Raw genomic sequence first — 26,086 nt, forward strand, 5'->3', positions numbered from 1 at the left:
TTGGATCCCTGCGGGCTAAAGCACAGTCAACATACCAGCGCAGATCACTGGGTTTATACAACGACAAACATGGGAAGCAGTGAGTTTATATCTTCAATCTGTTACTGAGACCATCCCGCCCCCAATTCTCTAGATAAAAAACAAATAAATTAATACTTTCACATTGCATTTCAGAGTTTTTCAGAGTTTTCAAAGAACGGCTGTTTTCACTTCCCAACCATGGACAAACGGTAAGTTTCCATAATCAGGGTGTGAATTCATTAACCCATTTCACCCAGACAGCTGATGTTCTGTCTCCCTGATCTTTGTCAGGAATCTGGACACTCTGAGGAACTACTTGTGTAGCTACAACCCCCCTGAGGGCTGTGGAGACTGTATAAACATCCTGCTGGTCGGCATGGTGGGGGCTGGGAAATCATCGACCATCAACACATTCCTCTCGGCTCTGGATCCACAAGGAACGACCATAACCTATGTCCCGATGGGGATGAACCTCCGGTCTCTCACACCAGAGGTACACACATTTCCTTTAATTTAATATAAATACACAGGCACTATACGTTGCTCTATTCATTGTGATTTCACTGCCCTTTCTCTGTCTCCCTGATGTCCACATCAGAAGTCGTGAGAGTCACCCCACTCCAATCTCTTGGCTGGAAAGCACATCGGGAGGTCCCGAGGCTGGGAACGGTGCATTTAAATCCAACTCTCTGATATCAGTGAACAATTTGCTGGAGAATTTAGAAGGGAGGGAATCAAAAGCAATTATAGGCCAGAGGTCAGTGGCTGGAAAATACTAGACTCCATTGATCAGGATAAGGTTTCGATACACTTGGAGTCACATGACAAAATGGGCCAAAGTCAGCATGGTTTCCTGAAGGGGAAACTTTACCCGAAAAATCTGTTGGAATTCTTTGAGGAAATAGAAACATAGAAAATAGGTGCAGGAGTAGGCCATTTGGCCCTTCAAGCCTGCACCGCCATCCAGTATGATCATGGCTGATCATCCAACTCAGAACCCTGCAACTGCCTTCTCTCCATACCCCCGATCCCTTTAGCCACAAGGGCCATATCTAACTCCCTCTTAAATATAGCCAATGAACTGGCCTCAACTGTTTCCTGTGGCAGAGAATTCCACAGATTCACCACTCTCTGTATGAAGAAGTTTTTCCTAATCTGGGTCCTAAAAGGCTTCCCCTTTATCCTCAAACTGTGACCCCTCGTTCTGGACTTCCCCAACATCGGGAGCAATCTTCCTGCATCTAGCCTGTCCAATCCATTTAGGATTTTATACGTTTCAATAAGATCCCCCCTCAATCTTCTAAATTCCAACGAGTATAAGCCTAGTCGATCCAGTCTTTCATTATACGAAAGTCCTGCCATCCCAGGAATCAATCTGGTGAACCTCCTTTGTACTCCATCTATGGCAAGGATGTCTTTCTTCAGATTAGCGGACCAAAACTGCACACAATACTCCAGGTGTGGTCTCACCAAGGCCTTGTACAACTGCAGTAGTACCTCCCTGCTCCTGTACTCGAATCCTCTTGCTATAAATGCCAGCATACCATTCGCCTTTTTCACCGCCTGCTGTACCTGCATGCCCACTTTCAATGACTATATAATGACACCCAGGTCTCGTTGCACCTCCCCTTTTCCTAATCGGCCACCATTCAGATAATAATCTGTTTCCTGTTTTTGCCACCAAAGTGGATAACCTCACATTTATCCACATTGCGGGGAAGATTCTGGCCCGTGTCCTGCTCATCCGCCTTCTCCAACATCTTGAACAAGGTCTGCTCCCAGAAAGCCACTCCGGCTTCCGCGCTGAACGTGGGACCGCGGACATGATTTTTGCTGTGCGCCAACTCCAGGAAAAATGCCAGGCGCAACACAGCGACCTCTTTGTGACCTTTGTCGATCTAACCAAGGCTTTCGATACGGTCAGCAGAGAAGGCTTGTGGAAGATCATGGAGAAGTTTGGCTGCCCTAGCAAGTTCATCACAATCATCTGGCAGTTCCATGACGGTATGATGGTGAAAGTTCTGGATGAGGCCTTCCCAGTGACAAATGGCGTCAAACAAGGCTGCGTTCTTGCCCCGACTCTGTTCAGTATGGTATTCTCTGCTGTGCTGACAGATGCCTTCCGTAACTACGAAGAAGGAATCCACGTCAGGTACAGGACTGATGGCAGGTTGTTCAACCTTAGGCGCCTGCAGGCAGTTACAAAGGTGCGAGAGACTGTCATCAGAGACTTCTTGTTTGCTGATGACTGCTCACTCAACGCCAGCACAGAGCAGGAGATGCAGCGTGAAATGGACTGCTTCTCACAAGCCTGCGACAACTTCGGTCTCACTATCAGCACCAAAAAGACCGAAGTTATGTACCAGACTGCCCCAGGAAAGCCATACCAGGAGCCGCGCATCACGGTGAAGGGCCAGAACCTCCAGGCAGTCGACAACTTCACCTACCTGGGCAGCATACTCTCTTGCGCAGTGAATGTAGACGCTGAGGTCAACAACAGGATTGCCAAAGCCAGTGCCGCCTTTGGGAGACTCCGTGAGAACGCCTGGGAGCGGAGAGGACTCAGCCTTACCACCAAGCTGAAGGTCTACTGTGCAGTGGACCTTACCACCCTCCTTTACGCCAGCGAGACCTGGACTGTCTACAGCAGACACGCCAAACAGCTCAACCACTTTCACCTGAGCTGTCTCCGCAGACTCCTCCACATCAGGTGGCAGGACAAAGTCCCCAACACGGAAATCCTGGAACGAGCTGGGCTCTGCAGCGTCTACACCCTCCTGCTGAAAGCCCAAGCCAGGTGGGCTGGACATGTGGTCAGAATGCCAGACAGCCGATTGCCTAAGCAGCTGCTGTCCGGAGAACTGTGTCAGGGCAAGCGCTCAGTCGGGGGGCAGAAGAAACGTTACAAAGACTGCCTCAAAGCGTCCCTCAAAGGCCTGGATGTTGACATCAACACGTGGGAGACGCTTGCCCTCGACCGTCCAGCTTGGAGCAGCAAGATCACTACAGGAGCCCGCGCAGCTGAAGTCAGGCGCATCATGGAGGCGCAACGAAAGCGTGCTGTGCGCAAGGCCCGAGCAGCATCCACTGCCACAACAGCACCCACCCACTTGTGTCCCACATGTGGGCGAGCCTTCAGGGCCCGGATTGGCCTCGTCAGTCACCTCCGGACCCACAGCCACCAATCTCCCATTTGACTTTGAAGCCATGGTCATCTTCGACTACGAAGGATGAACAGCAGCAGCATCCACATTAAACTGCATCTGCCATGAATTTGCCCACTCACCTAACCTATCCAAGTCATCCTGCATCCTCTTAGCATCCTCCTCACAGCTAACACTGCCGCCCAGCTTCGTGTCATCCGCAAACTTGGAGATGCTGCATTTAATTCCTCATCTAAGTCATTAAAATATATTGTAAACAACTGGGGTCCCAGCACTGAGTCTTGCGGTATCCCACTAGTCACTCTCCGCCATTCTGCAAAGGTCCGGTTTATTCCCACTCTTTGCTTCCTGTCTGCCAACCAATTCTCTATCCACATCAATACCTTACCAATACCGTGTGCTTTAAGTATGCACACTAATCTCCTGTGTGGGACATTGTCAAAAGCCTTTTGAAAATCCAAATATACCACATATACTGGTTCTCCCCTATCCACTCTACTAGTTACATCCTCAAAAAATTCTATGAGATTCGTCAGACATGATTTTCCTTTCACAAATCCATGCTGACTTTGTCCGATGATTTCACCGCTTTCCAAATGTGCTGTTATCACATCTTTGATAACTGACTCCAGCAGTTTCCCCACCACCGATGTTGGGCTAACCGGTCTATAATTCTCCGGTTTCTCTCTCTCTCCTTTCTTAAAAAGTGGGGTTACATTAGCCACGCTCCAATCCTCAGGAACTAGTCCAGAATCTAAAGAGCTTTGAAAAATTATCACTAATGCATCCACTATTTCTTGGGCTACTTCCTTAAGCACTCTGGGATGCAGACCATCTGGCCCTGGGGATTTATCTGCCTTTAATCCCTTCAATTTACCTAACACCACTTCCCTACTAACATGTATTTCCCTCAGTTCCTCCATCTCACTGGACCCTCTGTCCCCTACTATTTCCAGAAGATTATTTATGGCCTCCTTAGTGAAGACAGAACCAAAGTAGTTATTCAATTGGTCTGCCATGTCCTTGCTCCCCATAATCAATTCACCTGTTTCTGTCTTGTAGGGGACCTACATTTGTCCTAACCAATCTTTTTCTTTTCGCATATCTATAAAAGCTTTTAAAGTCAGTTTTTATGTTCCCTGCCAGTTTTCTCTCATAATCTTTTCTCCCTTTCAAAATTAAGCCCTTTGTCCTCCTCTGCTGGACTCTGAATTTTTCCCAGTCCTCAGGTGAGCCACCTTTTATGGCTAATTTGTATGCTTCCTCTTTGGAATTGATACCATCCCTAATTTCCCTTGTGAGCCACGGGTGCACTACCTTCCCTGATTTATTCTTTTGCCAAACAGGGATGAACAATTGTTGTAGTTCATCCATGCGATCTTTAAATGCTTGCCATTGCATATCTACCGTCAACCCTTTAAGTATCATTTGCCAGTCTATCTTAGCTCATTCACGTCTCATACCTTCAAAGTTACCCTTCTTTAAGTTCAGAACCTTTGTTTCTGAATTAACTATGTCAATCTCCATCTTAATGAAGAATTCCACCATATTATGGTCACTCTTACCCAAGGGGCCTCTCATGACAAGATTGCTAATTAACCCTTCCTAATTGCTCAATACCCACTCTAGAATACCTGCTATCTAATTGGTTCCTCGACATGTTGGTTCAGAAAACCATCCCGCATACATTCCGAGGAATCCTTTTTCTCAGCACCCTTACCAATTTGGTTCACTCAATCTATATGTAGATTGAAGTCACCCATTATAACTGCTGTTCCTTTATTGCACGCATTTCTAATTTCCTGTTTAATACCATCCCCAACCTCACTACTACTGTTAGGTGGCTTGTACACAACTCCCACCAGCGTTTTTTGCCCCTTTGTGTTATGCAGCTCTACCTATATCGATTCCACATCCTCCCGGCTAATGTCCTTCCTTTCTATTGCGTCAATCTCCTCTCTAACCAGCAATGCTACCCCACCTCCTTTTCTTTCATGTCTATCCCTCCTGAATATTGAATATCCCTGAATGTTGAGCTCCCATCCTTGGTCACCCTGGAGCCATGTCTCTGTGATCCCAACTATATCATATTCATTAATAACAATCTGCACTTTTAATTCATCCACCTTGTTACGAATGCACACAAAACCTTCAGGCTTGCTTTTACAACACTCTTAGCCCTTATACAATTATGTTGAAAAATGGCCCTTTTTGATTTTTGCCCTGGATTTGCCGGCCTGCGACTGTTACTTTTCACCTTACTACTTTTTGCTTCTACCCTCATTTTATACCCCTCTGTCTCTCTGCACTGGTTCCCATCCCCCTGTTGTGAACCAACCTCCTCTCTCCTAGTCTCTTCAATTTGATTCCCACCCCCACAACCATTCTCGTTTAAGGTCACCTCAGTAGCCCTCGCAAATCTCCCCGCCAGGATATTGGTCCACCTAGGATTCAGGTGTAACCCGTCCTTTTTGTACAGGTCACACCTGCACCAAAAGAGGTCCCAATGATCCAAAAACTTGAATCCCTGCCCCCTGCTCCAATCCCTCAGCCACGCATTTATCCTCCACCTCATCACATTCCTACTCTCACTGTCGCGTGGCACTGGCAGTAATCCCGAGATTACTACCTTTGCGGTCTTTTTTCTCAGCTCCCTTCCTAGCTCCCTATATTCTCCTTTCAGGACCTCTTCCCTTTTCCCACCTATGTCATTGGTACCTATATGTACCACGACCTCTGGCTCCTCACCCTCCCACTTCAGGATATCTTGGACGCAATCAGAAATATCCCGGACCCTGGCACTAGGGAGGCAAACTACCATCCGGGTCTCTGGACTGCGTCCACAGAATCGCATATCTGACCCCCTTACTATCGAGTCCCCTATTACTACTGCCCTCCTCTTCCTTGCCCTACCCTTCTGAGCGACAGGGCCGGACTCTGTGCCGGAGGCACGGCCACTGTCGCTTCCCCCGGGTAAGCTGTCCCCCCCAACAGTACTCAAACAGGAGTACCTATTGTCAAGGGGCACAGCCACCGGGGTACTCTCTATTACCTGACTCTTCCCCTTCCCCCTCCTAACCGTGACCCACTTGTCTGCCTCCCGTGGCCCCGGTGTGACCACCTGCCTGTAACTCCTCTCTATCAACTCCTCACTCTCCCTGACCAGACGAAGGTCATCGAGCTGCAGCTCCAGTTCCCTAACGCGGTCCCTTAGGAGCTGCATCTCGGTGCACCTGGCACAGATGCGGACGTTCGGGAGGCTTGGAGACTCCAGGGCCTCCCACATCCAGCACCGAGAATAGCAGGCAGGAAAGACAAAGTAGAGAGAGTGGATGTTGTTTACTTGGATTTTCAGAAGGCCTTTGACAAGGAATCACATGTGAAATTGCTAAACAAGTTAAGAGTCCATGGTATTACAGGAAAGTTACTGGCATGGACAGAAGTTTGGCTGACTGGCAGGAGGTAAAGAGTAGAAATAGTTGGTGCTTTGCCTAACTGCCTGCTGGTGGCTCGTGTTGTTACAATCAAGATTGGGAATGCTTCTATTCACATTATATGCCAAAGATTTGGAAAATGGAATTGATTGCTTTGTGGCCAGTTTTGTGGATGATACAAAAATAGTTAGAGGGGAAGGTAGTCTTGGAAGCAGGGATTTTGCAGAAGGACAGACAGATGGGAGAATGAGTGTATGAAATGGCATTTGCAATTTTCCAGTCCTTCAGAACCAAACTAGAATCTAGTGTATAATTAAAGATCAGTACTGATGCTTCCACAATCTCTTATGGAACCCCTTTCAGAATCTGGGCTGCAGTTCACCTGGTCCAGGTGACCTATCTACATCCAGACCTTCCCACTTCCCATCACCTTCTCCTTACTAGCAGCAACTACACTCACTGCTAGTCCCTGACACTCCTGTTGACTTTCTGGCATACTGTTAGTGTGTTCCACATTGAAGTATCATACGGGGGGTGGGGGGGGGGGCGCTGGTAGAGGACCCAAGTGCAAGACACAGACACTGAAGTACTAGGAACTGGACTAGGTGTGTCAAGCAAGCAGGGGAAGAGGGGAAGAAACGAAGAAATGATGCTGGACATTGTCACTGGCCCTGGGTAAGGCTAGGATTCAGGGCCTGGGCTGGGATTTGGACTAGGAAAGTGGGACCAGGACAAGGAACTTGGAACTTGGAGCCTGGGCTAGGACTCCAAGCCAGAGACTGGACAGCGACCTGGAACCTGGGTCTTGACTCGGGCTCGGAGCCCCGATCTAGGCGAGGACAAGACATGGCGTGGCTACAGGACAAGAACACAAAGCCTTGACTAGACAGAACGAGGTTCTTGGATGTGGCTAGGACAGGATGAGAGAACTCCAGCACAGGATGAGGAATCTCCAGCATAGGGCTGGGCAAGGTACTCCTGGGCTGAGCGAGGTACTCCTGGGCAGGACGTGGCTCTTGAACTGGATTTGGCTCAGCTCTTGGACTTGGCTGGGTTAGGCTCTAGGGTACAGAGCCAGGACTCCTTCTTTGGCTCGGAGCTGGGACTCCTTCTTGGGCTCAGAACCACTGGGACCCTTCTAGGACACAGGGCCGAGATGCTTTCCAGGACGCAGGGTTGGACCCTCTTTAGAACGCAGAGCCGGGTTGGCTGCCAAGGTAACTTGCCGAGGTAACTACCCAGGTAACTGCCGAGGATACCTGCCAAGGTCACTTGACGAGGTCCCTGTCGAGGATACTTAATGAGGATTCTGACAAAGGTAGCAGGCGAGCTTCAGGCGAGGGTTGCTGGTGAGGCTTCAGGCGAGGGTTTAGGCGAGGGCTTCAGAAAGAAGGAGAAGGGAAGGGAACAGTCCAGCAACCAACGCTGAACCCAGGAGTTGTTTATGTAGCCAGTCCAAAACGAGAATCATGTGCCTCAATTAAGGCACCCAACAGAACAAGGGAAAACCAGCAAACCTGAAATAAGGATCGATGGACCAGACTGTGAACCGGAATGTGGACTTCACAGACCAGACCATGACATGAAGACTGACAGACTACTTATGGGGTTCATCTGCCATTTCTGTGTACCCCATTACTTTGTCTCCTGTATTATTTTCCAATGTGCTCATATCCACTCTTGCTCTCTTTGGCTCTATATATCTGAAAAATCTTTTGGTATTATTTTTATATTCTTGGATAGCTTATCCTCAGATTTCACCTTTTCTCTGCTTCTGGATTTTTTCAGTTGCCTTCTGTGGGTTTTTAAAATAAACCAAATACTCTAACTTCTCACTACCTTTGCTACATTATATGCCCTCTCTTTCGTTTTAGTGCTGTCTTTGACTATCCTTGTTTGCCATGGTTACTTCATTATGATTTTGCCCCCTTTAGAATGCTTCTCCCACTATGGGATGAATCTATCCTGCGCTTTTTGAATTGCTTCCAGAAACTCCAAACATTGCTGTTCTGCTGCTATTTCTGCTAGTGTCCCCTTCCAGTCAACTTTGGCCAGCTCTTCTCTCATGCCTCCGTGATTCGCTTTATTCCACTGTAATATTGATACATCATTTTTTGTTTTTTGCTCCCAAGCTTCAGGGTGAATTCAATCATATTCTGAACCCTGCCTCCAAAGGGTTCCTTTACCTTAAACTCCCAAATCAAATCCAGTTTATTTCACAACACCTAATCCAGAATGACCTGTACTCGAGTTGGTTTAACCACAAATCCCCTCTTTTGAGGAAATTCCTGTTCCTTTCTCCACAGATGCTGCCTGATATGTTGAGAATTCTCCACATTTTTGCTCTCTCACCCCAAGACTGTCCTTATTAATTTGGTTTTCATGGTGAAATGGACCGCTGCAGATTGAAAGGGGAATCAAGAGATTCAGGGTAACATTGCTGTAGTCAGAGTGTCTCTGGCTCTGTATACCAGGGATTCAACTGCCCTCTCGGGGGGAATGTAAGCAGTCCCAGGGCAGCAAGGGAAGCGGAGTTTCCTTGTGTCATGAGACAACATGTGACAGAGAGAAGATCAGGGAGATTTCCCACAGACTGGGATGTCCTGTGTTACGTACCCCGTAACTGGGTTGCCAAACCAGCAGAAATGGATCACTCAGTTGGAGTCTGGATTACTAGAACTAAGAAAGTTTTATTAAAGAAACAAGCAACACAGTAATCGAAAGGATAATAAATGCAACAGTTCAGCAATGATAAACACACATGTGCACAGAATTAAGATAACAGCATCAATCAAGCTCTATCGTTGTCGAGGGGTAAATGACCAATTTCAAAGTGACACAAAGTCCAGTTCAATTTAGTTCAGTTCGCAGTAATCGTTGCCATGGCGATGGACAATGTGGGGGGAGGGAGAGAGAGAATGAGAACGACTGATCATTCAGAACGGCTTCCACTCACAGACCTGCGATATTGCTCACAAGCAGCTTTCGGGCGAGTCCTTTGTGATGTCACCTGAGGTCACCGACTGTGACCCCTCCTCCAGATGCGGTCGATCCTCTGCAGTGAACCCGGCACCCAAGCAAGGGCGGACACACACCGGGATCCCGCTAATCGTACCTTTCCACCCTGTGTGTTTGTGGCCCGGTACTTCTCACCAACTCGTGAGAGGCGCACCGCTTCCAGGGTCTCGTTACCTCGAGTGTCGTGTGTGTCCTGCCTTAGCGAACCTGTCCCTTTTTATCCCCCTGCTGGGGTATCGCCTGTCCATCACTTCAAACAGTTCAGGGTTCAAAGGGGGGAGCCGCTCTAGACAGCTCTCTCTCCCGTCCCTTCATTACACATCTCCAGATCGCCTGTCCATCACTTCAAACAGTTCAGAGTTCAAAGAGGGAGCCGATCTTGACAATACCCAGACTGATGGCTCCTTCATTAACACCTCCAAATGCTGCTTCATTGTGTGCCTTATCTCTCCCTCCCCTGAGGACAGGTGGCAGACCAACTGCTGATGCCACTGGTGCTAGCCCAGGCCAGCAAACATCTTAATTTATCTGTATTCTCGTCACACCTGTCCCTGAGGGAAGAATAAGGATTTCTCCCGCAGATTGGAATGTCCCATCACTGAGCAAAAAGCAGGGAGTTCTCCCATGTCCTGATGCACATTTTTAACCATCAGCCAATGACGCAAAGCAAATCTTCAGTTGATCACCATTCTAATGTTTATGGGATCTTGCTGTGTAAACACTGTCTGTCCTGTGTTCTATATTACACAGAACTTTACATTCCATGAAAGATGTCATAGAAATGTGCATCTTTTTGAAGATTTACAGCTCAGGTCCTACAGAGCAGGACGTTTAAAGTTTTGGGATTCAGCTGGATGGAATGCTCTGAAGAATATTGATCGGACAAAGAGAGTGTTACAGATGATCCTGGAAGGGAGAGTTCCCAAGGGAACAAACGTGAGTTTCCTCTGTTACTTCATACTCCTGATTTCCACAACCCATTAAACACTGAACAACCTCAGAGAACGAAGGGAGAAATGGCTCCAATACAAGTCTCTGATGCAACATACATGGTTCAGAAGACTGGGTCCACATTCTGATCAGGATGAAGCTGCAATGTAGATTGAAAGAGGGTGGCACGCTGTAAACGAAGCTATTCAGAAACACAAAACAAAGAGTAACACTTGTGAACACAGTGATAATGATTAGTCCTGGAGTTACACATGGGGACACAATGACAGAGATAGGTCGGGGATTTCCATATCTCTCTCCTTGGTGTCTCACCACCAGCCGTCCCCACCTCACCTGCCCTCTGCACATTGTTGGGACATGTTGAGTTCTTGTCCACGTGAGGGAGGACTGAGTGTTGTCCTGACATCCTCCACATGGTACAGGTCAGGAGATGGAGCAGTGATGGGGAAATGGATCAATTCCAACAGCACATGACCCCAGCATCCGCTCCACTGCTAGTGAAGGTCACAGGGTCACCTGCCCCGATGATGGTCCGACCCCTGCTCCAACTCACCTGGAGCAGCTCCTCCTTGTCTCCCACCAGTTGCCTTCTGCTGGTGTCCATTATGGGGCAACCTCTCCACCGTGTGGGGTTTGATGTTGCAATTCTGTGTGTAGCCATGAGATCATGTCTTCCAATCTGATGTGAGAACAGACACTCAGGAGTCAATGGCCATGGGCCAACAGAAGAAGGGTGTTGAGGTCCAGACTAGATCAGTTCTGCTCACTGAATTGAAGGAGAAGGCTGGGGTTAGTGAAAGGATGGGGGGGTGTGGTGGGCTGTGTTTGCCCTTGCAAGATTTTGTGAGTAAAACATTTGTGAGTCATTTTATGTGCTTAATAAGATTTGCAGTCTTTTACTTCCATTACAGAAAAACCAAAAGCAGTCACCTTAAACTAATGTCATTACATCAGACACAATCTCTGAAAGTGAACACTAACTGAATGATGGTGTTTGTGAATCATGTAGAACAGTTTCTATGATGAACAATATGTGCCATCTGTCACCCATTACATTCCCCTACACTCTGTTCCTGTTCTTATCTCTCTTCATTCGTCAAAGCCACCATCCCCGGATCAGTCTGGTCAGCCATTGCTGCAATCCTTCCTTGGGTAAGGAATCCTGAACTGTGCACAAGCCTCACCAGGACCCGATAGAATTGGAGCGAGTCGTCTGTACTACTGTGTGACACAGTGATGGAGCAGTTAGTAGTGCTGCCTCGCAGATCCAGTGATTCCCATTCCATTCCAGCCTCTGGAGCTGTCTGTGTGGTGTTTGCACGTTCTTCCTGGGATGATGTGGGCTTCCCCCTGATGATCCTGGTTTCCGGCTCCCACATCCCAATGACGTGCAGGTCATTGGGTCAGTCTGCTGCTGTCATTTCCAGTGGGTTGTCAGAATGGTGGGGAATTGATGGGGAGATGAGAGAGCAGGGAGAACTGACCAATGGCTAGCATAGACTGGACTGGCAGAACGGCTGAAGGAAAATAACATGAACAAAAGCTGCTGAAGTTATCATTTACCTTCCTATAACCTACTAACCTCAAATCAAGTCAAGTCATGTCAAGTCACTTTTTATTGTCATTTTGATCATAAACAAGACAACGTTTTTCAGGACCATGGTGCTACATGAACAATATAAAAACTACGTAAAAAAACACAAAAACTACATTAGACTACAGACCTACACAGGACTGCGTAAAGTGCACAAAACAGTGCAGGCACTACAATAAATAATAAACAAGACAATAGGCACAGTAGAGGGCCGTAGGTTGGTGTCAGTTCAGGCTCTGGGTATTGAGGAGTCTGATGGCTTGGGGGCAGAAACTGTTACATAGTCTGGTCGTGAAAGCCCGAATACTTTGGTGCCTTTTGCCAGATGGCAGGAGGGAGAAGAGTTTGTATGAGGGGTGCGTGGGGTCTTTCATAATGCTGTTGCTTTGCGGATGCAGCGTGTAGTGTAAATGTCTGTAATGGCGGGAAGTGAGACCCCAATGATCTTCTCAGCTGACCTCACTATCCGCTGCAGGGTCTTGCAATCCGAGATGGTGCAATTTCTGAACCAGGCAGTGATGCAGCTGCTCGGGAGGCTCTCAATACAACCTCTGTAGACTGTGGTGAGGATGGGGTGTGGGAGATGGACTTTTCTCAGCCTTCTCAGAAAGTATAGACGCTGCTGGGTTTTCTTTGCTATGGAGCTGGTGTTAAGGGACCAGGTGAGATTCTCCACCAGGTGAACACCAAGAAATTTGGTGCTCTTAACAATTTCTACGGAGGAGTCGTCGATGTTCAGCGGAGCGTGGTCGTTCCATGTCCTCCTGAAGTCAACTACCACCTCTTTTGTTTTGTTCACATTCAGAGACAGGTTGCTGGCTCTACACCAGTCCGTTAGCCACTGCACCTCCTCTCTGTATGCTGACTCATCGTTCTTGCTGATGAGACCTACCACGGTCGTGTCATCGACGAACTTGATGATATGGTTTGAGCTGTGTGCTGCAGCACAGTCGTGGGTCAGCAGAGTGAACAGCAGTGGACTGAGCACACAGCCCTGGGGCCCCCGTGCTCAGTGTGATGGTGTTGGAGATGCTGCTTCCGATCCGGACTGACTGAGGTCTCCCAGTCAGGAAGTCTGGAATCCGGTTGCAGAGGGAGGTGTTCAGGCCCAGTAGGCTCAGCTTTCCAATCAGTTTCTGAGGAATGATTGTGTTGAATAGTGAACTGAAGTCTATGAACAACATTCGAACGTATGTACCTTTTTTGCCCAGGTGGGTTAGGGCCAGGTGGAGAGTGATGGCAATGGCATCATCTGTTGAACGGTTGGGACGGTACGCAAACTGCAGGGGGTCCAGTGAGGGGGGCAGCAGGGTCTTGACGTGCCTCATGACGAGCCTCTCGAAACACTTCATGATGATGGATGTGAGTGCGACGGGATGGTAGTCGTTGAGGCAGGACACTGAAGACCTCATCGGCCCAGGAACGATGGTGACAGCCTTGAAGCACATAGGAACGACAGCGCTGCTCAGCGAGATGTTGAAGATGTCAGTGAGAATCTCAGCTAGCTGGTCTGCACATCCTCTAAGCACTCTGCCAGGAATATTGTCTGGTCCAGCAGCCTTCCGTGGGTTGACCCTGCACAGGGTTCTCCTCACATCGGCCACGGTAAGACACAGCACCTGGTCGTTTGGAGAAAGGGTGGTCTTCCTCACCGCCACATCATTTTCCGCCTCAAAACGAGGACAGAAGTTGTTCAGCACAAGTGGGAGGGAGATATCACCTGCACAGTCAGGTGATGTTGTCCTGTAGTTGACGATGTCCTGACTGCCCTTCCACATGCACCGCGTGTCGCCGCTGTCCTGGAAGTGGCTGTGGATTCACTGGATGTGTGCACGCTTTGCCTCTCTGATGGCCCAGGACAGTTTGGCCCTCGCTGTTGTTAAGGCTGCCTTGTCACCTGCTCTGAAGGCAAAGTCACAGGTCCACAGCAGCGCACACACCTCTGCGGTCATCCATGGCTTCTGGTTAGCACGTGTAGTGATGGTCCTGGAGACAATGACGTCATCGATGCACTTGCTGATGTAGCTAGTCACTGATGCCGTGTACTCTTCTAAGTTGGTAGAGTCGCCATCGGTTGCAGCCTCCCTGAACATGTGCCAGTCAGTGTGATCAAAGCAGTCTTGAAGAGCAGAGATGGCTCCTGCTGGCCAGGTTTTCACCTGCTTCTGAACTGGTCTGGAGCACCTGATGCGCGGTCTGTATGCTGGGATTAGCATAACAGAGATGTGGTCTGAGTAACCGAGGTGGGGGCAGGGCTCCACCCGGTACGCGTCGGAAACGTTTGTGCACACAAGCTCCCCTCTCGTTGCAAAGTCCACATACTGATAGAACTTGGGGAGCACTGATTTAAGGTTCGCGTGGTTAAAAATCTCCGGTGACAATAAACAGTCCTTTAGGGTGTGCGTTCTGCAGTTCGCTAATAGCCCCATACAGCTCACAGAGCGCCTCCTTAGCATTAGCGCTGGGGGGAATGTACACATCGACTATAAGGACAGTGGTGAATTCCCGTGACAAATAAAATGGTCTGCATCTAACAGTCACAAACTCCACTAGCAATGAGCAGTATCTTGAAACCAGCACAGAGTTCTTGCACCATTCCGTATTGATGTAAACACACAAGTCACCACCGCGAGCCTTACCAGACAGAGCTGCACCTCTGTCCACTCAAAACAAGACGAGCCCGTCAAGCTGAATGGCGGCGTCCGGGATTCCATCAGAGAGCCACGTTTCTGTGAAAACATATTCACAGCAGACTCTGTACTCCCGCCGAGTATTTCGTTGGAGTCGGATGTAGTCCAATTTATTGTCCAGGGAGCGAACTTGGAGAGCGGAATGGACGGGAGAGCCGGCTGGCTAGTGTTTGCTTTTTGCCTGGCACGGATTCCTGCCCGCTTGCCTCGCTTCCGCTGCCTCGCACACCGCTTACCTCGTCCCCACCTCCAGCCACCGGCAGCAGGCGAGTCCGAGTACTGTAGGCCCGATCCCCCCAGCAAGCCAAGGTCACAAAATTTAACCAGCAGACCTTCATGAAGGTTTGTTTTTAGTCGATCTCTATATGGTAACAGTATCTGGCGATGGTAGATCTGGTCGCTCTGTTATTCCTGTGCCCTAATCAAAAATTGTGCCTTAAAATTAAACTAAAAAAAAATTAAATTTAAGTAACACCAGATCTGAAAGGCCACTGCCGCCCTGCCGTGCCACCTGCTAGTCCTGGATACAATACATACGATTGTCTCTCCCACATTACTGATGGAGAGTGAACAGCTCACAGATTTCAGGATTAAATTTCCCATCAGTTTACACACTGACCAACCATCTGTATCATCCTGCAGTGTGAAGGACCAAACAGTTTCTGAATCATCTGCAGACTTTGTTATCACACCCGACATCGGTGTTCTTGCTGTTCCCTCTGTTACCAGTTTTTCTTTGTCTCACTTAGTTACAGCATTTCATTCCTGACCTGGATATTGCCAACTACCCCGTTATTCCAGAAAATGTAATTCACGGAGTCATATTCATATTTAACATCGACACCACAGACTTGATCAGTGATGATAAAATGAAAGAGTTTCAGGTGTTACAGACGATCGTGGCACAGAAATGTAAGTGTTTTCTTTTGTTCTGTGTAACTATTGTCACCTCAGCATTGCAGCTTCATATTGATATCTGGATCATCTCTCTTTTCCAGATGTTCACAGGGTTGTGATTGGGACCAAGTTTGAATTATTAGGGATACCAGAGAAACACAATGCATCGATTTATGAATATGAGCCACTGCAGAGGAAGGTAATAATCTATAGAATCAGAGAAGTGATATCAATATGGTATTGTTGCAGTGTAACGATCCCACTTTGTGAGTGTGCAGACACATCCACCATTTATTGTCCATCCTTGATCAGACTCGGACAGGTAACAGTGAACCATCATTTCCATGTCATTGTATTGATAACCACAGGAGAAACCTCAGTTCAAAGTAAATTATGATCAAAGAATATAAATGTCACCATATACAACCCTGAGATTCATTTTCCTGAGGGAATATTCAATAATCCATAGAATATTAACCATAACAGGATCAATGATTGACAGCACCAACCTGGGTGATCGACCAGTGTGTAAAAGACAACAAACTGCAAACACAAAAAGAAAGAAATAATAATAAAATAAATAACTAAACAATAAATATCAAAACCATAAGACCATGAGACATCGGAGCAGAATAAGAACAGGACAGCTAACATCTTAATCTATGTGTATTCAGCCCATTGAGTCTGCCCCGCTATTCTATCATGGCTGATCCTGGATCCCACTCAACCCCATACATCTGCCTTCTTGCCAGAACCTTTGATGCTCTGACCAATCAGGAAACGATCAACTTTTGCCTTCAATACACCCATGGACTTGGCCTCCACATCTCTCTGTCCACAGATTCATTACTGTCTGGCTACAAAACAAATCCTCCTTACCTCCATTTTAAGGTGAGATTAAGAGCCCCTAAAAGTGTGTCCAGTGGGTGTGGGAACATCTCAATGAAGGGGGCAAGTGAAGTTGAGTGACGTTATCCACTTTCATTCAAGACCCTGATGATTGAGGAGTATGAACTTCCTGAACCCAGCGGAGTGAGTCTTAGGGCTCCTGTACCTTCTTCCTGATGGCAGCAGCAAGAAGAGAGCATGTCCTGGGAGGTGTGTGTCCCTGATGGTGGATGCTGCTTTCCAGTGAAATCCCCCGGTTTCCTTGGCTACGTAAGTCTAGGGAAGGCACACTCTGGTACTGCAAACCCGTGATACTGAGACGGCTCTTCCACCCCAGATCCCGGTTTGTGTGGATGCTGTGTAATTTGCTGCCCTGTTACAACTCAGTGCCAAGATATAACAGACAGCACACTGCATACGATTAAATGAATTATATTGATGAATCTTCACTTACCTAAAGGGTTAGGAATGAAAAGAAAGAAACAAAAAGGGCCCATAACAATTAAACAGTCAAATGTACATGAGTTGGAGCTCAACTCTTCCCAAAATTCATATTCACTGATCTTCAGTTGATCTCGGCACCTTGCTCCATCGAATCACGGTTGACCCACTGGGTCAAATCATATCACTGGTTCTCTTCAGCATCTTCTCCCTTCACCTCCCGCTGAATAAAGGACTCAGATCACACCGGTGTCAGGTACACAACACAAAAACCAGCTCCCCTCATTGGATGGCTCACATTCCAAAGCACCCGTTATCTCTAACCATAACCCAAACACGGCTTCTACAGAATGACCATTACGTTAGCAGTGAAACCTTTCCCAGGGTGTTGCACTCTCCCTCCAATATAATTAGTCATGTCCTCATGGTGTTGAGATTTGTCACCCCGTAATACAAAGCACAACATCCAATCCAGGTGTACATGGCAGTGACATATCTCACCAAGGGGATAGGTGCCACACTCTCTTCCCCAGGTGCGATATAGGCCAGTCTGTCTGGAGGTCTTCTGATTCTTTGAAACCTCCTTACCCCATCATCTATTCTTCAGCTTCAGACACTCCCTGCACTTTTCCTTGTTTACCTGGGGAGCCCCCTCCCCATCCCTTACTCATGCCTCCCGACAACTCAGGTGCCCTCGTCACTTGGCTGAGCTCGGCTTCATGTCCAGTTGCTTTAGAGTCCAGCCTCCCGTTATTTTCTAACCATAAACCTGCCTGTCCTCTGCTAGTTCCCCCCATTTCAGCGTGAGAAGGGTTGGGAATCTCTTCATCAATTACTGAGGAGTTATTGCCTTCGCAGGGCAGCATATACAACACCCCTATTTCCTCATCCTCCTAGTCCGTATCACATTCAGGGGGGAAGGTCTGGTCTAGTCCTTTCCGCTTCCGTTCACCCTCGTCCCCGCAGAATCCTCTTCTCAATGTACCGTCCAGGTCAAGCTCTGGGTCAACACCTACCTCAAGCCCCAGAGGTAGAAGGTGGTTCCGATGGAGAACCTTGACAGGTCCATTCCCATCCTTTGGTTTCACCCAGAAAACCGGAACGTTTGGCATCAGACTCTCCAAGATATAGGGTATAGACTCCAGTGGTCAGCCAACTTGTGCTTCCCAGGTTCTTCAGCACAAATTCTTTATAAGGACTTGGTCGCCAGGCATCAGTTGGGAGAACCTAACCTTTTGATCGTACCTTCTCTTATCTCTTCATTCTGTTTGGTAGCCAAGACATCAGCTAACTCATAAGCTTTCCTCAGCTCCCTTCTTATATCAGACACATACTTCAGATAAGATTTCTGTGGTATATCTTCCTCGCCAGTCCCAAAACAAATGTCCATGGGCAACCTCACCTCGCACCCAAACATCAGGTAATATGGCGAGTATCCGGTAGCTTCATTTCGTGTACAGTTGTAGCAGTGGACCAAATGTCCAACTTGTTGACTCCACTTGTTCTTTTTGCTAATCTCTGATTCTGAGCATGTCTAGCAAAGTCCGATTAAACCTCTCAGGCTGGGGTCACTCTGCGGGTGATAAGGCATAGTCCTTGACTCCTCAACTCTAAGCATGCTCAGAAATTCATGTATGAGCCTACTCTCGAAATCCTGTCCCTGATCAATATGTATCTACCTGGGGAGACCATAATAAATGGAATACTTCTCCCAGAACACTTTGGCCAGGGTGGATGCCCTCTGATCCATTGTAGAGAAGGCTTGTGCATATCTAGTATAGTTATCTATAATGACAAAGACATTGACCACGTCGCTGATATCAGGCTCTATTGATAGGAAATCCACGCACACCAGGTCAAGTGGCCTCACACTCTGCAAGTGGGACAATGGAGCGGCCCTCATGGGCAGCGTCTTCCTCCGTGTACATTGAATGCACGACCTGCAGTACTCTTCGACCTCCAACTTCATTCGGGGTCAGTAGTACCGATCTCTGAGCAATCTTGTCAACCCTCAAACGGCCAGAAACACAATCCTCTGATACTTCTCAGGCAGAACCAGCTAGGAATGCCAAGGCCAGTCCGGAGGCGATGTGACACGGTGTAGGATCTGGTTCATCAACTCCAATCTGGGCCATTCTCTCAGTATTAGGGACACCACAGAGTGTTTCATCTTGTCCTCTTGTGCCATGTCCCCCTCTACAACTGCTGACCAAACGGTGCCTATGTCCGGGTCATTTCCCTGAGCGGCTGCCACTTCCCAGGGACTCAATTCTGGCAACTGCTTTGTCTTCAGAGCAGTCAGGTTGCAGTGAGCTTATGGAATGACACCATCATTAAATCCCAAATGATCTACCGCTCAATTCTGCCCTTGCCTTTCCTTTGTCTTCCACTGTTCTGGAAAACTGTCTCAGTGCTTTCACTCCAGGGTCAGGAATGCTCTCCCTCTCTCTGTCCCTGTCCAGCTCTTCATGTACACATTGGGACAACACATCGGCATCAATATTGCGACTTCCTGGCTGGGATTTCAGGCTGAAATCATGGGCAGATACCACCACCAACCACCGATGGCCTGTGGCATACAATTTTGCTGAGGTCAGGATATAAGTTAATGGGTTCTTGTCCGTCCTCACCCCAAACTTGGCACCATAGAGATAGTCACTAGCTTGTCCACCACAGCCCACTTCAAGTTGTGTGTGGGTACATTTGCTCGAAGAGTGACAGACTCCGGCTGACAAATGTGACAGGTCTCAACCCTGGGCCCCGATCCTGATACAGAACACCCCTAAGCCCTCTCCGTTGGCATCTATATGCAGAACGTATGGCAATCTGGGGTCTGTAAAAGCCAGTCAGCAGCTCCTTCACCGACTCAGAGGGCTCTTCACATTTTGCATCCCACCTTGCTCCAAAAGGGTCTGAAATGCTAAGATAATCTTTACTATCTCCTTTCGTCTTCCTCCCTTTCTTCCCCAAGGGAGGGTAACCGCACAGAAGCTGATTAAAAGGGCGACTCACTTTAGATTAGTCCTTCATGAACCTCCGATAGTACCCACAGAACCCAAGCAATGAGCACAGGGCACTCACAGTCTGGGGCCTTGGCCATGTAGTCACCACCTCGATCTTAGTCTGATCCGTAACTACTCCATACTATGAGACAATATGCTCAACATAGCTAACAGATGTCTTGCAGAACTGGCACTTGTCCAGGAAAGTTTTAACCCTTCAGCTTTCAGGTGGCCCAGCACTTTCCGTAGCTTCACTTCAGATTCTTGCAAGGTGGACCTGAGCACTCTGAGATCATCCAGGTACAGCAGCACCTCAAGCAAGTTCAGATCCCCCACTGTTTTCTCTATGACACACTGGTAATTTGCCAGGGCTCTCAATATGCCCTGAGGCATCCTTTCAAATTGGAAGAATCCCAGGGGACATATAAATGCCGTCTTCTCTTTGTCGGCCTCACCCATGGGGATCTGATAATGGCCACTCCCCAAGTCCAGCACACTGAACCACTTCACACCATTCAGGCAGCCCAGAGTGTCCCCAGTTCTCCGACTGAATACTGGTTGGGGACGGTATGCCTGTTCAGAGTCTGGTAGTCCACACACATCCATACATTCCCATTTTTCTTCCTGGCTACCACTATTGGAGATTCATAGGGGCTTCTGGACTCTCCCTTCAACTTCTACAGATGCTATCAAACATCTTCCACCCCTGCAGGCACCAGTCGCTGTGTCCTTTCTCTGAAGGGGGTGTCCTCTTTCACCTAGCTGGTGTGGTGAGTGCTCTTAGAACAACCCACATCAAACTCGTCAGTAGAAAAGACATCTTCCAGCTTCAACGTCTTCTCTATCAACCTCTTCTTCCAACCTCAAGGTAGTGAGAAGTGCAGAAAGTTGACTGACTAAGCAGTCAGCTTTAACTTTTTCAGAGAGAGTTTATCCCCGGCTTGTCTCACAGGGACACCATACAGTACCTTCACCAGAAAGAGTTGAGCCATTGACATGACCCGCCTGACAGTGACCTCCCTCTCCAAGGTGTTCCTGACAATCACTGTCATCCTGTTCACCTGCACAACTGAGGGCTTCTGCCGTTTCCTCTCCTCAGTCCGTCCCCTCAGGGGTCCGACTCCTCGTCAGCTTTGTCGTGCGGGGTGGCTGTAACCCTCCAATAACTGGGACATCTCGGTTCAATACTCTGCCACGAGCTCCTTTACCACCACTGGGGTGGCTACCAGTGGTCACTTCAGCAACGGGGGCTACTACTGAGAACTGTACCCTGACAGAGAGCTCCCACACCTCCGTCGCATCCTCCTCTTCTCTTACTTCTCTGATCAGCTTGACAAAATGGGGGTGGGGCGCATCTTACCGGACATTCGGAGACCCCAGGTGATCACGTTCTGTGACTGTGCGTCTTTTGCAGTCCATTCTTAACTGATTCACTTTGAATGGACTCCCGACGCTGCAAACAACTCAGCTGCCTCTCTAGGTGAGAAATGTAAGCGGGAAATTTCTCCCCCATCTCCATTGTCCAAAACCCCAGACATAAATTCCACTGGGCTTCCCGTTGCAGCAAAAACATTTTCTAGCCCTTGCATGTATCCCGCAGAAATAACAAAGGGGTTCTTTAAGGATCTCTTACGTCATCGGCCGGCCCCCTCAGACCCTCTGCCAATTGCTGTCTTTTTGTATCATCAGAGCTCTGGCACTCATCCAGCATCTGAGAGATCTGCTCTGCCCAAGTCTGATACTCCGCTTCCCCGACGGGTGGGCGTTATTCCCGAGAACATCCTTCGCCTACGATAACTGGCACTTTGCACCTGGGCACTTTGCCATTTATTTGCCAGGGAGGTAAAGGCCGATACCAACTCAGAATGCTCCTCCCTCGCTGGAGGACCCATTAGACCCTCCACATCAGACCGCTCCTTCCCCTCGCTCCGCAGAAACGAGAGCAATTTGTCTTTAAAGTCTCCGACCCAGCTCCGGGAAACTGAGTTTCCGATTCGGCACCCTCGTCTACACTCCCCTCCTCCCGGAAAGTATGGATGGCCCACGGCCCCCTCCCTCTTCCTGGGCCCCGATAGAACCGGGCAGATCCATTGTCGTTACCTCAGCGAGTGTCTGAACTGAAACAAAGTCTTTGCCTGCCATTTTGTCAAACCACCACTCCATGATCGTAACTGTTGCTAATGCTTTAACAGTACACAGAGTCCGAATTAACAATTCATTGGGGTTACAAATGTCTATTCCACTCAATACACACGCATTCGTTACCGGTAACCCCGTGGATTCCCACCACCGCTCAACCCCTGCAGCGTTAATAACCACGTACTGTAATCACTTTACCGGCCAATGGGTTAGCACGGGCTTAAACACACAACCCACTGGATCACTACTCGGGGCAATCGCACAGCATCGAACTAAATCGATCCCGGATGATACCCCACAACGAAACCCCGTGGTTTTCTTGGCTGCATAAATCGAGAGAAGACACTCTCTTGTCCTGTGAAAATCGCGAGACGGAGATGGCTTTCCTGCACGAAACCCTGGTTTGTGTGGATACTGTGTAATTTGTTACCCTGTTACAAATTAGTGCCATGAAATAACAGACAGTACACTGCATACAATTTGAGGAATTATATTTATGAATCTTAATTAAATGGTTGGTAAAGAAAAACAAAAAGAAGTTGAGTAATGTTATCCACTTTGATTTAAGAGCCTGATGACTGAGGGGTAATAACTTCCTGAACCCAGTGAATGAGTCTTGGGGCTCCTGTACCTTCTTTCTGAGAGCAGCAGCAGAAAGAGAGCGTGTCCTGGGTGACATGTGTCCCAGACGATGCAACAACGCTCCATATCGATGTGCTCAATGGTGGAGAGGGCTTTACCCGTGATGGACTGGGCTATACTTGCTAGTTTTGTAGGATTTTCCATTCAAGGGCATTGGTGTTTCCACACCAGGCTGTGATGCAGCCAGTCAGTAGACTTGTCGCTACACAACCAGAGAAGTTTGACAAAGTTTTAGATGTCATACCAAATCTTCACAAACTTCTAAGCAAGTAGAGGTGCTGCTGTGCTCTGTTTGTAAACACATTTAATTTTTGGGCCCAGAACAGGGCCTCTGAAATAGTAAAACTGAGGAATTTAAAGTTGCTGAAGCTCTCCACCTCTGAACCCCAAAGAGGACTGGCTCATGGACCTCTGGTTTCCTCCTTTTGAAGTTAATACTCAGTTCCTTGTTGTTGCTAACATTGGTGTGGGAAACATAACACCCATTTGCACGTAGCATGATCCCACTGACAGCAGAGAGGTAAACACGGGAGGCAGTAGGAGGTCACTGGGCCTCTCTATCCTGTCCCAGTCACTATGATTCAGCTGATCTGTCTCGGACCTCATCTCCTTCTGTCCCAGTTCCCTGCACTCTTGACCACCGACCTTCCAAACACTTATCCAGTGGGTAGCTGACCAAAATTGCAGACAATACTCCAAATTATGCTTCGAGTCAGAGAGTCGTAGAGAAATACAGCACAGAAACAGACCCTTCAGCCCATCTGATCTGTGCTGAACCATTTAAACTGCCTACTCCCATCGACCTGCACCTGAACCATGGCCCTCCAAACCCCCACCATCCATGTACCGATCCAAACCAGACCATAAGACATAGGAGCAGAATTAGGCCATTAGGCCCATCGAGTCTGTTCAATCATGGCTGATCCTTTTCTTTCTATCTCCTCCTCAAGCCCAGTTCGCGGCCTTCTCCCCATAACCTTTGATGCCATGTCCAATCAAGAACCTATTAATCTCTGCCTTAAATACATCCAATGACCTGGCCTCCACAGCTGTATGTGGCAACAAATTCCACAAATTCACCACCCTTTGGCTAAAGAAATTTCTCTGCATGTTTTCAACTTCTCTTCAATGTTGAAATTGAGCTTGCATGCACCACTTGTGCTGACAACTCGTTACACACTCTCACGACCCTCTGAGTGAAGGCGTTTCCCCTCATGTTCTCCTTAAACTTTTCACCTTTCACCCTGAACCTGTGAGACTGCTCCGGCTGCTTCGCGTTTCCTGTCTGCGAGCTTCACGGAGATTTGTCCCGCTGTCTGACAAACTGAGACCCAGGCTGCGGGCCGACTCTGGGTTATCCGGGATTCGGGTCTATGGACTCAATTTGGTTCGGAATGCTGTCGCTTATTTTTATTGTTTTCTTGGGAGTTGGTCTCTTTTTAATTGGTTTTGCGGGTTTGTGCTTTATGGCTGCAAACAGATGAATCTCAGGGTTGTATAATTTATGCATACTTTGACAATAAATGTACTTTGAATGCTTTGACTGCCCTGAGCTCGTCCGCCTTTCCTACAATACTCCCTGCATTGAAATTTACAAAACTCAGAACATTAGTCCCACCATGGTCAACCTTTTGATTTCTGACCTTGTGTGTTGGCTCAGCAACATCTTTCCCCACAACCACTCCACTATGTGTTCAGGTTCTCTGGTTCCCATCCTGTGTAGTTCTAGTTTAAACACCACCCCCACCCCACTTGCAGCACGAGCAAACCTTCCTGCTCGGATATTCGTTCCACTCCAGTTCAGATGCAAACCATCCTGTCTGTACAGGTCCCATCTTCCCTTGAAGAGAGCCCAATGATCCAATAAACTGAAGCCCTCCTCCTCCTGCACCATCTCCTTAGCCACGTGTTAAACTCTATTACTCAGGCTTTACTTTGTGCTGCCTCATTTTACTGATATTTTCTGCCCCCTCCTGTCACACTTTGTTTGTCAAATCCCCCCTCGCTCCTCTGAGCCACCGGTCTCTCACTTCCTCTTCAGTTACTGAGCATTCTGCCCTTGGAACCCTCCCCTTTCTGTCTCGTCTGAAGCCTGGTCTACACAGTATTCACGTGATTCCCCAGGACACTGACCACTACACAGTTCAGCTGAAGCCCATCCCAATGGAACAGCTCTCTCCGTCTCCGTTACTGCTACCATCGCCCGTGAATCTGAAGCCTGTGGAGTTTATAATTCCATTAATACCCTCTCTCTCCTTCCTTTCCCTCAGTTTGAGCAGTTGGCTGAACGTACTGGGATGGACAGGCGTTCCATGTTTGTGGTTTCGAATCAGTGGAGAGGTGGTCAGATCGAGATGATAAAATGCATCCTGGCCCTGTATGTTCTGGATAATATGGTCAGAAACATTGACCGATTTCTCAAAGCACAGTTATGATCACAGTTGACCTTGTCCAGTGTTGTGAATCCAATCCTGTTTCAGGAGCACAGACACTGCTGTGGGATTGATGTTTTTATTGTTTTCCCTGTAGTTTTAGCATTCTTTATACTTGTTTATATATTTGTACAATCACCTATTTGTCTGTAGACTTTTAGTAACTTGTTGTATAATTGTTCCATTCTTCTGCAGTTTCTTTCCCTGCAAAGTTGAAGGGTAAATCAGTTGGTATCTGCTGAAAGGGTTTTGCAAATAAACTGGCCCGGAGCACTTGGCAGAATAAAAGCATAAAATGTGCTCATGGTCCTTTGTTACTGTCGCTCAGTGTTAGACTTGGTCAGAGTTACGGACAGTCGTAGTTACAGCCCATGTCAGTGACAGCTTGTCACTGTTATGGATGATCACAGTTAGCAGCGGTCACAATTACAGCCAGTCACTGTTGCAATCAGTTGCAGTTACACCAGTCACAGTAACAACTGGTCACACTTACAGACAAGTCACCATTATAGTGGTCAGAGTTACAGCCATTCTTTGTTAAAGCTTGTCACATTTACAGTCAGTCACAGTTACAGATGGTCACTGTTACAATCGGAGCTGCTACAGCAAGTCACATTTATGGCAGTCAAGGTTATAGCCAGTAACTTTTACAGCCAGTCACAGTTAGAACCGGTCACATTTACAGCTGTCACTGCAACAGCCAGTCACTGCTCAACCAATCACAGTTACAATCAGTCCCTGATACAGCCAGTCACAGTTTGAGCCAGTCACAG

The 26,086-nt window shown here is 47.9% G+C and overlaps 1 protein-coding gene across 2 annotated transcripts; it reads left to right on the forward strand.

The window, feature by feature from the left end:
- LOC140201631 (interferon-induced protein 44-like) lies at window positions 1-25,617 on the forward strand. Of its 2 annotated transcripts, none has more exons than XM_072266026.1 (7): window positions 1-79; window positions 175-230; window positions 313-514; window positions 10,388-10,573; window positions 15,622-15,784; window positions 15,871-15,968; window positions 25,152-25,617. In XM_072266026.1, exons 2-7 carry the CDS (start codon window positions 220-222, stop codon window positions 25,314-25,316), a joined length of 825 nt encoding a protein of 274 aa, XP_072122127.1. In that variant the 5' UTR covers window positions 1-79; window positions 175-219; the 3' UTR covers window positions 25,317-25,617. The 2 variants fall into 2 exon arrangements, with proteins under 2 accessions (XP_072122127.1, XP_072122128.1); XM_072266027.1 differs by having other exon boundaries at window positions 5-79; window positions 10,445-10,573.
- The last annotated feature ends 469 nt before the right edge of the window (window positions 25,618-26,086 follow it).

Source organism: Mobula birostris, chromosome 8 (genome assembly GCF_030028105.1).
Source record: "Mobula birostris isolate sMobBir1 chromosome 8, sMobBir1.hap1, whole genome shotgun sequence".
In the NCBI taxonomy this organism is placed as follows: Eukaryota; Metazoa; Chordata; class Chondrichthyes; order Myliobatiformes; family Myliobatidae; genus Mobula; species Mobula birostris.